The sequence below is a fragment of the Cyprinodon variegatus genome, unplaced genomic scaffold (genome assembly GCF_000732505.1).
Source record: "Cyprinodon variegatus isolate N-32 unplaced genomic scaffold, C_variegatus-1.0 Scaffold611, whole genome shotgun sequence".
Classification (NCBI taxonomy): domain Eukaryota; kingdom Metazoa; phylum Chordata; class Actinopteri; order Cyprinodontiformes; family Cyprinodontidae; genus Cyprinodon; species Cyprinodon variegatus.
This window is the reverse complement of record NW_015151064.1, coordinates 490,755-504,892: the sequence shown is the minus strand read 5'-3', so window position 1 is coordinate 504,892 and position 14,138 is coordinate 490,755. Positions and strand designations below refer to the sequence as shown.

General features: G+C 38.1%; 1 protein-coding gene across 1 annotated transcript in view; it reads right to left on the bottom strand.

The window, feature by feature from the left end:
• Positions 1–1,021: 1,021 nt before the first annotated feature.
• LOC107096283 (dual specificity protein phosphatase 19-like) overlaps positions 1,022–14,138 on the bottom strand; it is a 45,673-nt gene continuing 32,556 nt past the window's right edge. The window contains exons 4-5 of the mRNA XM_015392871.1: positions 9,769–9,921; positions 1,022–1,345 (exon numbers count right to left, since the gene is read on the bottom strand). Coding sequence (XP_015248357.1) covers positions 1,163–1,345; positions 9,769–9,921 — 336 coding nt within the window. The 3' untranslated portion in view covers positions 1,022–1,162. The remainder of the gene's footprint in view (positions 1,346–9,768; positions 9,922–14,138) is intronic.

The window sequence follows — 14,138 nt, the reverse complement described above, 5'->3', positions numbered from 1 at the left end:
CAAAAAAGAATCTCTTATATGGAAAATGTAAAAAAGTTTTTTTTTTTTTTGTTACTTTGCTCATAAAGCACAAATTATAAAGACAAATCCTTTTGTACCTAAAATGTATTTGGATATATCTAACCTTAAGAAACTCCAAATGCAAATGCAATTCATTCTGGCTGCTCCAGTCAAAAAACCTCTGCCATTGTGCTCTGTGTCTTGTTGTATACAACCACAAAACAGGCTAAAATTGAAAGCAACCGGACTTTTGCGCAGTATTACTAAAGACGATTTGGCAGCTGTCCAGGAAACTATTTCCATTCTTTTGGCTCATACTGCAGCAATCTACAGATGCGGGGCTGATGTTTTAAAGCACCATGGAGGTCCATCCTCCTAAGCACATTCCAAGTCAGATGCAAATCAAAGATCCATAGTCTTTCTCCTGGATCCGTGGAATCTGTCTTTGTGTATAGGTTTTGTGTTTAGCTATTTAATAACATTGAGTTTGGTTGTGTTAACCTCTTTGAAATTAATCCTTGAGGTCTTTCTTCACCCTTCTTTAAAACCAGCTGTCTTCTTTGTTTGCAATCTAAACATTTTGGTTATCTGAGGTGTGCCCTTTGTTCTTGAGGTGCAAGTGATGATTTAAATGAACAAACACAAAAACCATACACATTTAAAGACTCCAAAAGAATTTGGTTCCGAGGATGGACCTCTATGCTGCTTAACACCATCCAAACTTACAGAGTTCTCTAGTGACTCCTGGGTAGGTGTCAAAACGTCTTCAAAACACCTCAGCTGAAGTCCAGTTGCCTCCAGTCAATTCCTTGGCTGCCATGACACAGATGACTGAGAATTTACATAGGCTTCTTGTAGACTTCACTTGATGGACGCATAACCAGTAATCTGTCAAATCAGCCAATAATGAATCCTTTTGATACTTTAAAATGTTTTTTTTTTATTCTTTTTTTTTCTAGGAGAACAGATTTGGATACAACTGAGGAAAAAAATAAATAAAAAGATCAGTTTATTTCCCAAAAATGCAAAATAACAAAAGAATCAGATTTACATAACATGAAGAGTTTTTCAGTCTAGCTGTAATGTTTCTATCGCCAATAAACAATAAAATCACTCTTTTTAGACATGACTATTATAAAAGTAGCAGCTGGTTGGTTGTCATTTAAGGCTTATAGTTCTGTAACTGCTGAGAGAAGCCGGCGTTTGGTCGAATCGACGGTCTTGCCAGCTTCACCTGGTTGTAGGCGTCATCAAATGAAAGCCCCTCCCTTAACATCAGGTAACCAATCACAATGGAGGAGGAGCGTGACACACCAGCGTTACAGTGGACCAGCACCACACCGTCCTGGAGAAAGGAAACAAAATGATTGGTAAACCTGTTAAACAAAAGTTCTAATCAGACTTTAGTGTTCCATCCGGACTAACAAACATCTTTTCTATTATAAAAGTAATATAGATTATAAAGAGATTATAAAGAACAAGTACATTATTGTCAAAGTGTTTTTGGGAAACAGACTTAAACCTTGAAGGGAAAAGTTCAACTCCAGGTTGTTCTTGCTGTTAACTTTCTGTGCACAGAAAATTCACCCAACTGTCATGATCCACAGCTCATTGTCTTTCTGTTGAATCAGTCAACTGTCTTCAGGGCCTTTTCCATATTTATTTAACCACTTAAACCCGAGCGCCCCCTCTCATGGGGAGTGGATCTATTTAACAACAATAAGCTGACTAACTCTGAGACTGACACACATTCATCATATGTCCAGATCTTCATCTACAAGACCATCTGCTTCATTCTAATATCCGCTGACCACAGCTCCGACACAGTGCCAAAAAGCCCTGATAGCCAAAATACGATTTATCACCCAGTTTATGTGTCTGTGGGCCTGGTTTCTACAACACACATAGCAGCACCGAATGATGCATTTCTAATGAAAGCCAACAAGACTCTTGCTGCTGGTGGATAAGATGAGCGGCATTCTCATAAAACACCACCAAAACAAAGCGAAGAAAATAAAGTCTGTCCTACCTTTGCTGGTTTTTTCATCAAAATATATTTTAATCCCAATAAAATTCAGTTTTTGAAATATGTCCAACCTTATTATTTGGCTAAAACCTACTTTATTCTTTATTACGGTAGTACAACATGCCCATGTTTGGAATCTAAATTACAGACCTCTGCTACTCTTGCTTGTGTTTCACTGGGGCTTCTGTCCATCTCAGATTGGATTCTGTAGAATCAAGCTTTCCAAGGAGGCATGAAACTCCCTGATTGGAAAGACTGTTATAGATGAGGCCATACGTCATTATCCATTGTTTTCAACTGTGCTTGGTGTGTATATTGTGTAATAACAGCATGGAAAGGAAATCTCTGTGTTTACACCTTTAAGATCTCTCTCCCTGATTCCTTCCTGAGAAGCGATCATTCGGGACAAATTCTTTAAATAACGCTTCATAAAGTATATGTATTAAATAACCATGAGACATGACAAGAGATTTTGACATAAATTATAATTTTACTCAGACCAAAGAAGTTGCTTAGGGTCACAGAAGGCAGTTATTCCAGTAAACATTTGTAAATGAAGAGACATCCATGGCTCCAGCGTTATCAAAATATTGCAATTTGTTCTGAAATCAAGGACAACTCTTTGCCACGTGCTTAATGACGATGACTTCTTATCCAGACAGTGAAACTGTCCTTTTTAGAACAAAACTACTTTGGAAAACATTAGTTCTGACACACAATAGGCAGGTATTATTAGGGTTTCACAGACTCACACTTCATCAATGATATGAATCCTGGCAACTGTAAATAAAGAGTGCTGAAAAAAAAAAACGAATTTTTTTTTGGTTTTATAACCAAATATATATCAGAATTCCAAATGATAAATTACAAAAACAAATTTCAAATTTCAGCATTTGTGCCAAACTGTTCCAAAATGGTAGAGTAAAGCTTCACATAGGTTTGTTTTTTCAATCTGAACATCAATAACTTGCTTCCTGTATGGGCACTAATCCTGCTACATATGTAACAGAGTTGTTGTAGTCACAATTTATTATATTAATTTCCTTCGTTACAGGAAAAAGATCCTTTTTTTTAGTGGCTAAATGTATATTTTGGCCTTTTAATTCAGGCCCACTTTTATTCACTTTAAAACTTTCAAATCTGCATCATCTTGCATGATCTTTATATTGGTTAATGAAAATATCAGCAGGTTAGGAAGTATGGAAGTTGAGAAAGGCCTTATGCCTTTTCTGGAAATCAGCCCTGTGGGCTTCTGTTTCTCCTTCGCTGAATTTTCTGGTCACACTGGTTGCCGCTCATTTTTTTCTGTAAGTTCTTCCTTCTTTCATTAACGACCAGTTTACATTTTGCAACCTCGAATGTCCTGTTGCTGCTCTTCTACTCCACAAAAAAAAAATAACCAAAGAAGAATCCGTCCAGAATAAGGAGCAGGCAACAGGCATCAAGTTTATATGACTGTGTGGTTTTTTGTGGTGTTTTGTGTGTTTGTCTTCCTTCCTCCACCAGGCGGCGCCTGGTCCTGGTTGGCCTTCTCACACACCTGCAGAGGGTTACCTCGTTAACGGAGTGTTCTTAAGCTGCTGACTGCCACTACCTCGACCCCAGAGTGTTTGCCAGTTTTGGGTACTCTAGCCAAGCTGAGTTTTACTGAGTCAAACTGAGTTCTTGTCAACCTGAGTCTTAACCTTGTTATTTTTGTCTTTGCCTCTTGACAGGAAGTCATCCTGTTAACTGGACGTTTCTGACCTTCTCTCCCTGGAAGGATCATCTGAGCTTCAAACTGAGCTGGGGATTCAAACTGGAGGTTTAGATCTACTTTCCTCCAAGGGATTGTTTGAGCTTCACACTGAGCAAGGGATTCATCTCCACTACGACCCATTCAAGTACTGCAGGAAATCTAAGTAGCAGTCAGTTTCTCTGTTCACCTACAAACAACCGCATTCTGGGTAAACCCTGTCTGCTCTCCATCAAATGAGACAAACACTGGAACACCCCCACACCGACTGGAGTCAAAGAGTCAACCACTTTTCTGGAAACGTGAGTCTGCAATCCATTTCTCTTCTTCAAGTTAGAGAATCGAATTTCCCACTGAGCCTGAACTAACCACTGTCTTCCCCTCACTTTCCAGTTCCGGTTGAGCAGTGTTCAGAGCAACATTGGATTCTTCACAATCTCCTCAATAAACCTGTTAAACTTTTCCTTGGTCTCTCTGTATTGGTTTCTCTGCATGTGGGTCCCAGCTCTTGATGAAATCATGACAGGAGTTTTGACAGCAGGTGGAGAAGAAGTGCTACAAAAAGTAAATTATGTTTAATTGTAAAAAGAAAATTAGAAAAAAAATCTTTTTTACTTTTATAGTTTCCATTTCCTGTCATGGAAACAGTCTTAAAGGGATCCACAACTTGTTGGAATATGTTGATTTTCTGATTTTCCAACTTTTGACATGAAAAATCCATAAGAATTGTTACAACTAATCCTTGATCCTTTTAATAATGAGATTTTCTTCCATCAAGTCTTTGCACTAAACAAAGCTCTAAATTACAGTTTAGTTTTGGACAAATTGTATTTGGTAAAAATATCATACCTAGCATTCAGTTCTGTTTTGAATAAAAAGATAATTAGACCGTATATTCTTGGACAAATTCAGACCAAAACAGATATATTTACCTGTGATGATTTATAAAAACACTCTTTTAAATGAGGCTATATGGCAGAAAACCAGTGCCTGCTATCTCACCTGCGCAGATACACTAAATGTTAAATGAGCAGATACATTTTGTGTCATTTAAAAACAATTTTCTCTTTCTAATAAATGCTTCTCATGTTTCCCATGGCGACACATTTGGAGAAACCACAGCTGGAAGCATCATTTGGCTCCTCTTTGTTCCTCTGGAAACCTGTTATTTCTGCTTTTCATCAAAAAAAAAAAGAAAAACAGACCTTTGAAAACAGCATTAAACAGAGCTTATCAAGTGAGTAGAGACAGAATAAAGCATAGTCCGGGGCTATGTGTGAAAGTCAACATTTGCGAAATGATTAATATTAATGCTGATGTAATTAGTTTTCCAACTAAGGTGCCTGGATGGGATAGATTTTAGAAAATCAAGGCAGATCATAAGATAATGTGCAAAGGTCCCCAGCTCTAAAGCTTCTCCTAGTAACGAGACACGTTTGTCTCTTTTGTTCAGCCTCCCATCGAAGGATAAAGCCACGGAAATGGAGCGGAACTGAAACTCTAAGCACATTTTTGATTTTCTGTGTCAATCAATACCCATTGAGGGACAGGAGATTTAAACGGCCTCGCAGGAATTGATGTGCAATCACTGCTGCCTGTGTTTTGCTTTAAAAAAAATAAACCAATCAATTACTTCCACTGACTTAAATACAATTTAATCTAATAGGCGTTTTGAAGCCAATATTTTTTTTTCAAACAGCATCTTTTTAGTTTTTTTTCTAAGTTTTGTCCGTCATGAAGTCTCCTCTGTTTTCTCCTGATGTCTGTAAAGATGTCTGGAGTCAATCCAGTTATATATCAGGCCATATGTTGCTTATTGAGAAATAAATAAAGCTTCTACAGAAGGAAAATTGCCTCAGAAACATAATCCAGTGCAGCAAACACAGAGACTTAATTTGGTTTTGTCAGAGTTTCTTGTTTTCTTCTCGTTTCATTGCTCTTGAGTTGAGTGTTTTCATATCAGGGCTCACATCACATTATGCTCTGCTATCGGTCAGTCTCCTGACGCACACTGGTACACCCCATCATGCTGCAAATTCTGTTCCAAGAAACGATAAAAAAAAAACATCTTCGGCATTAATATGATATAATTTACAGACAAAATGGAGCAGAAAAGGTCCAGACACCCAGGTGTTTTAATAAGTAATCAGATGGCTGTGTTCACCTTTGTGCTGGTGTGCAGATAAGAGTGTGTGTGTGGTGAACGTGTGTGAATGCATCTCAGAGAGGCTGCAGAATAGCTGCGTGTGCACGCTGACATGTTCAATTAGCCGACACATATGAATAAAGGCATTTTCAGGTTGCAGCAGTCTCCTGAGGGAAGGTAGATGCAGATGTGTTTAAATCGATTTCATACAGTTCCTCTCCTTGGAGGAATCCATAAAGCACTGATGAGTGTGTTTTATGTGTGTTTCTGCTGTGGTCAGGAGAAAAGATTTATTGGAATACTTAAAGCTCCTTCTACTTTTTACATCCTGAGGCTATTTTTTTTTTCTATTCACATCTGTTAAGAGATAACACTAAAGAAATGAATTATGACCCTCTGATAATTCTGTAGAGATGAACTACATGACTCTAAGGTGCACTGAGTGTTAGAAAAACCTGCAGGAGGGATCAAATTAAATTAAATATCCAGGAAACAATATGCATTGGGTTTGGCTTTTGTATGTAAAATATCTGGTTTTAAGGCAACCAAAGAGAGGGCAGGCAAGAAAATTATAAATAATCTGAATTTTAAATACATTATTATTTTATCTTTAGTTGAATAGCATAGAATAAGGACTGAATTTCACTTAACCCCTAGAACCCTACGGACCCACCGGTGGGTCCAGCTGCTACGTGACCTCGTAATTTTACCAAACCCCCAGTATTGATGTAAAAAACACATTTGGCACAGTTTGGTGACATTTTTGGATAAATGTGCCAAAATAGCCTCTCCGCCTAAGAAATTTCTCACTAATACCATTCTAAAATAAATATGATTCATCTGATTGAGTCCAAATTTGGTATATTTTTACACAACATTTAGATTTAAAAGTCTGTACTATTTTTTTGTGCTATAAATAATATTTTGGTAGTGTTTTGCTATGTTTATTTCAAAGAAAATTTTGGCGAGGTTCAAAAAATGCAAAATATTTTGTATTTTGTCCCTAATATTTCAGGCAGGGTCAAAGCTACAATGGTGCTGACACCAGAAAACCATTCTATGACATCTTACCTTTACAGAGGTACCAAAAGTTTCTTCTTAAATCTAATAGCTCTGAGGCTATAAGTTATTTACTTTTGTGTGTTTTTGTCAGGCAGAAATTTATTTATATCCCCTGAGGGTGTAAGAGGTTAAGCAAGCAAAGTTGCTAGATGAGGTCATATTTGCTTGGTTTGATCAAGCAAGTAGAAGAAAAAATATCCACATTGGCAGAAAGTTATTAAATACGCTCTAAATACATTAAAACATTTACTAAACATGAACACTCTAATACATTTGATAGTATTCCATAATATTTTGCTTGTGTTGGATTTAAACTCTGGTGTTTAGGTGTAGTTCCAGGCCCCTCAAGCTGTTTTTTTTTTATTTTTGGCTGGGTGGTTTATAGCATTAATTTAGGTTATGTATACAAGGATTATCTTTATCTCAGTATGATGCTTGTATCAAATGAGATATTTTTATCAAATTAAGTGGTTGATTTCAACTCACTGCTCTGGTTGTGTGATTCACATCAAACCAACATGCTGAAGAAGTGGGACATGTTTTCAACACCTGAACCAAAGTTACAAAATTCATCTTATTCAACATATTCAGAGGGATACTAAGTGGATGAGGCTGTGGATGCATTAAATGCAGAGAGGATCTATTTCAGTGTAACAGTAAAAAAAAAAATAATAATAATTTATTTGCATTGTTTTTTTTTTGTTTTTTTTTATCCAAAGGATGAATCAATGGATGCTTTTCACGTGTGATTCATTTTAACAGAGGGAAAAAAAACTGTGAGGCATCGCTTTTCTCTCTGACTACGGTCACACTGCAGCCTAATGGGATTTTTTAGCTTATATGCAACTCAAATCTGCCTTTTCAATGACAGTCAGAACGCAGCAGTTTCAAGCTTTTGTAAATAGTCCAGCACCCTTTTTTCTTTCCTGTTTTGGTCGGCTTCCCTGTTAGACACACAGCGTGCAGCTGTGTGACCAATACTCTGCCCTGCTCATGCGCGTTGTGTTGGGGCTATGAAAAGATCAGACAGGATTCCGGTGATTGTCGCATCAAAGTTGTAGTCTGCAAGATCATGCAGACAAAAAAAAAGATTTCAACAAAGGATTGGAATTGAGCATCAACATCTGTAGTTTGAACAAATCTTTTGCCAGTCGATTAATCTGTTGATTATTTTTTCAATTAGTCGATTAATAATCGGATAGCAAATGGTTCCGTAAAGAAAAATTTTCATTAAAATATTCCAGGTGATTGAGGATGTCAGGAATCAGTTCGGTACACGCAGAATCCATCAGCCAACCGAAACAGGCAGGCTCAAAGGTCTAGAGGCAGAACGGGTCAGGATCAGTCAATCAGAAACACACGGGTATGCTAAAGAACTCTCACCAATCTGGCACTGATGACTGGTTGAAGGCTGGTTAAATAGAGGCTGAAACAGGTGGATCAGATGAACGCTAATGAGAACTGGGCGGAGCTAGGCAGGTGAATGACAAGAGTAATCAGGCCAGACATCAGGGTCAAGATCATGACAATTAATCATACTGATAAATTGTAAAATGCACATTTAAATAATCTAATTCAGAGGTCTTCAACAGGGGGTCCATGACCCCTCGGGGTTCCATGGAGGTACTGCATGAGGGTCGCGAAAGTTTTGGTTTGGACTTTTTTTGCAAGTTCTTCCACTAATTGAAATGTCTTTAAATTCACATTAAAATGAATTCAACACACTGTAGTAAACAGATAAATGGAGGCAGAAGATGTCTTTCAGTCATCAATGCACACATTCAGCGACACCCAGGAGCTCTTTCAAGCTGGGTACCATTTCATTCACAACACCTGTCCCATCAATGAGGAATCAGAAATACTTTAATAATCCAAGGGAGGGATTACTTTAGTTACATTACTCTATCTGTAATAGAGTGACTATAGGACCAGTTTGATAGAAAACACTATCTCATTCAATATATATAATTAGGGGGTCCCTGTTCCATCTCACAATCAGTTTTGGGGTCCTTGGCCTGGAAAACGTTGAAGACCCCTGATCTAATTTCATAAAAATGTTATTAATTATATGTACAAATGAATACAGAGTGATGCAGTTGCATGGATTTGGAGGGGGGGGGGTTCACAGGCTGACATGTCTTATATGCAATTAGAAAAAAATAAACCCATACATGTACAAACCCATTCAGCTTCTACCTTTATATGATGCAGAACAACAATCATTAATTTATGTGTAATACGTTAACAAACGATCCATGAAAATCTAGAGTGTCCTCAGTGATTTATTTGTAAAATATAGATGTTGGGTATGTTTATTCACTTGTTGGTATAGTGTGATTAATGTAGATTCACTATGAAATATTTTTCATGAAAAAAGGAAACTCAGATATTGAATGATTTAGTCCAACTCTCTATTTACATTAGTCTATGCCTGGCCACCCCTATAAAATCGTCTGGCTCCCTCCCTCGATCCAGACCCAGACATTTGAAGATAAACAGCAGGCTGAACACCCATGGCCGAGCACAGATACGTGAGTGAAGACAACTGATGGATGCATTGCTTAAAAAGAGGCCATTTCCAAAGCATTGTGTTTGCTGTTTACGTTCTAAGATTTTTCACCAGCATCAGTTTATTTATTTTTTTATTAATAGTGACTTTATCTTCCCAAATGAATTATTCATTTTTGTATGTCTTCATAACCTGCAACAAAGACTTTCTTATTTAAAATGAGAGATCACTGTCCTATTTCCTGGCCTTCGTGTCATAGCAGTGTGACGCTCCGCATGTCAGAACTGTACCTGTGCTCTGGCCTGATCTATGAAGCAGCTGCATTCCTCCAGATGTGAAGTTATGTCTGTTTCTGGCAGGTCCAGGATCTGAAGCGTCCTATAAACCATTTGATCTGGGAACAGGTTGGGGACTCCGTAGGCCACATTGAGCACGTGGGACACCTGGACAGGGACAGGAAGAGAGCATATATAGATGCATACGGGGAGTTAAAAGAAAAAAGACGGTAAAATCCTTGAAGAATGACCCCTGAGCATCAATCATGCTTTGATGTCTCTATAGACAGAGGTCTGCTTTGTTAGCCATCTTGGTGACATGAGATGCGCTGGATGTGACAGTGAGAGGGATGAGAGATAAAAAGTAAAGAGTGGTGGTTTGGCAGGAAATGAGACAGATGGATCCAATTCATTTTGCAGTGTATGTCTACACTCTCTTAAATTTAGCTCACCTCAGAAAGCCCGTGTTACATCTTGGCATCACACTAACATGCTTTCAGAGCTCTCGTATCCTCTAACATCCTTTTCCCCATGTTAGGGGATACTTGGAGAACCACACAATGCTTCCATTACTGACATTAAACCCCATTAAAGGCCAAACTAACAATCAACTCTTCCTGTTGACAAGTAATGTGACCGAGGCGGCGAACTGCTTTGTGACCATCAGACCCAAAACACGATTGGTTTTCTTACCGCATGCGACACAGTAACACCTGCACAGATATAGCACCAATACTGTACAGCATCAGATCCATTTACTTCTTCAGGAAAATAGTTCAACAACATGCTGTTGAAGTTCATATGCAGTACATGTTTCATTACATTACAGCCACATTGTGAGTCCTTGTGACATCACAACAAAAAGGAGTGCACAGATGTGAGGTGCAAGAAGAAAAGATGTGTTTTGCATATCTAAAATTACTAAATTTTTGCCAAACAGCTTGTTAGAAAAATGTAAATGTCATTATTTTAATTGTGTTAAGTTACAGGCATTTGGCCTGATAGGAATGTTATGTTGTTTTTAACTTCAAATGGCGAAAACAAACGGCTTTCCCAGAAAAGATTAGATTAGATTAGATTCAACTTTATTGTCATTACATAGGTACAGGTTTAAGGTAATGAAACGCAGTTTAGGTCTAACCAGAAGTGCAATAGCAGCCAGTGCAGGATAAATAATGGTTCCATAAATACAGGACATGGGTTTCTACTGAATGAGTATAGAGATGAATACTATTATAAATAAAGAATATAATATATAGATCACTAGTGTTATGAACTAAATTTACAGCTGGATATGTACCGAATATAATCTACAGGTGGGTTTTACTATAAAATGAATAAATAAAGTTTGGAGTTGTCATCAAGCCATGCGGTTGCAGGTGACTGCTCACCACCTGCAATAAACCTACACCCCCCCTTTGTATGTGTAAAGTTCTGACCCCTCCTGATACTTCTCTGAAGTCCGACAATAGAAGACAGAGATGTCCTATCAGAGTTGAGCTCGGACATTCAGTGAGAGTCATTCTCCGTCTGGTTCCACTCTCCTCTTCTGCAGAAAAGTAACCTGTGTCTTGTGTTGGTTTCTTTCTAGCACTAACCTTATAACAGCTCAAACTCCATCGGAAAACATCCATGAAAAAAACTGTTTTTGATTTTTTGAGCAGATTGTCAGCCAGTGTCACCAACTACAACATAAGACTCCTTAAGACAATCATAATTGTCATTTAATACCTATATCCTGAAAAAAAAAGTTGTGGAATGCAAAATAAAAAACAAAAAAAATCTAATAATTTAAAAAAGTATATCTTTCTGTATATTTCCTTATTGTTATAGAGACATACCTTAGTTTTACTGAAAAATATTCTTTAAAATAGCCAATTTTTTACCCTTTACAACTAAAAACATTGTTTGATGAGCATACTCTCACCTCAGTAGGTCAGTGGTGATTCATTTGTAAGCCTGTACCCTATTGTAGCTGAACCTACTTTGTTGGGGTCAGGAGTCCCATGATGTTTCTGCTAATGTGACTTCAAGCCCATCCATGTTAAATAAGTCCAACCCTTATATAATCGAGATGGACTGTGTGGACACTCAGAAGCATCCTGCTAAAATCAGACAACAATGGCGACTCAAGGAAAGGGGAAAAATGTTTTTAATAAAACTTGATTAGTACGAGCTTGAGCAATGTGAATGAGCAGGGAGAGCTGCAGTTCTAAGTTTCGGCCACAGGTGGCAGTATCATCAGAAAACTCTGTCATGTCTCTATGAGTTACTGTCAGGACTCCTTTCTGTGTGTTTGTGTTTCTGTGTTTGTCTCCCTTCCGCCACCAGGAGGCGCCTGGTTCTGGTCCGCCTCCTCACACACCTGCTGATGGTTTCCTCGTTAACGGAGTGTTCTTAAGCTGCTGACTGCCACTACCTCGATGCCAGAGTGTTTGCCAGTTTTGGGTACTCTAGCCAAGCTGAGTTTTTGCTGAGTCAAACTGAGTTCTTGTCAACCTGAGTTTCAACATTGTTTGTCTTTGCCTCTCTGCATTTTTCGGACCTTCTCTCCCTGGAAGGATCAACTGAGCTACAAACTGAGTTGGGGTTCAAACAGGAGGTCTGGATCCACTTTCCCCAAGAGATCGTTTGAGCTTCACACTGAGAAAGGGATTCATCTCCATTACGACCCGTTCAAGTACTGCAGGAAATCTGAGTGGCAGTCAATTTCTCCGTTCACCTGTTAACAATCGCATTCTGGGTAAACCCTGTTCCGCCCTCCACCGAATCAGACAAACACTGGAACATCAGCATACAGACTGGAGTCAAGGATTTATGAACTTCTTTGGAAACGTGAGTCAGCAACCAAATCCTCTTCTCAAAGTTCACGAGTCAAATTTCCCACTAACCGCTGTGTCTTCCCCTCACTTTTCAGTTCCGGTTGAGCAGTGTTCAGAACAACACTTCTCTCTGTATTATCTCTTCAATAAATCCTGTTAAACCTTTTCCCTAGTCTCCCTGTTTGGTCTTCTGCATTTGGGTCTGAACCTTAGTAAAATCATGACAGTAACTTGCAATGAGAAGAGTTGCCTTAAAATAGAGTTCAAAAACAGTCTAAGGAAAATTCAGTGTTTTTTATTAATTTTGGAAATAAAAAGAACATAATTTTACTGCACCTCTCCAGGAGCGTAGAACCTCACTGCATTTTGTTATTTATCAGAAGACTGACTTCATACACAAGGTTCCTACCTGACCGGCTGCTCAGTGTTACATACAGGCCCATGATGACCATCCAGTGTCACAGATTGATGTGTAGATTTTTTAAATCCATCTTTTCCAAACAGGCAGTCAGTAAACTGATTTAAGGACTGCTGTGGTATGCTTCATTTTTCTGGCATTGCCTGCTAGGCTGGCAGCAGTATTATGGATGAGCTAAATCTTTTTTTTTTTTACTGTTACTATTACTGTAATCTAACCTGGGGAACATAAAAGTGTGCACCAGTTGATCTGTGTCCTGCCTTGACATGAGCCTTTTCCCAACAACACCTTGTTTTTTCATGCTCTGTAGTGCGGAGCCTCAGTGGCCCTCATTTATCAAATGTGAACGTGGGAGAAAAACGGCTGTGCAGACACTTTTTAGACAAATGTCAGGTTTTATCAATTTTAACCTGGAGCAGGACACGTTCAATTCCCAGGCCAGGTCTCAGATTGTGTACTCTAGCTTCTGTCACACTGGAGGAGAGGAATACTTAGCAGAACAGATTTGTGAAATGTCAACTATAGGTCTTATATTAAGGATGAGGATTATTCATCAGTTTAGTCTTAATAATAATCTAAAGCTGAAAGATTTAACCAAATAATATAAACCTGCATGCTTATATAATAAGTTGACAGGAAGGAAAATACTGGAAGAAGAGCTGGTGAAGATTCTCAGTCATCCAGGTCAGAGTCATTCCAAAAGAGTTAAAAAGTTTTACTGGAAAAAGAGAAAATATTTTTTCCACACCCAGGATGATCACAGGATTTCTCAAACATAAACTAAAATAATATTTCTGTGTGAATCAGGCCCATGTATGTGTCTATAGCTATTTTCACTAGGATGTGTTCATCTGGACACTGTTCTTATTGATTCTGTTAGAGGACTCTGCCGTCTTCAAGTTGGTTTAATATTAGATTGCTGAATTTCATTCAGTCTAGAAACAACACGCTGTCTTACCCTTCTTAAATATTTTTAAATACCATTGAAAACATAAATTATATTTTTCACACGTATGAAATAAATATTATTGAATGTTGCAAAAAAAGATAAATATATTGCCCTTTAGGAAACTAGTCCATGCATTTGTTACTTCAAGGCTGGACTATTGTAATTCTTTACTATCAGGAAGTCCACAAACTGTAGT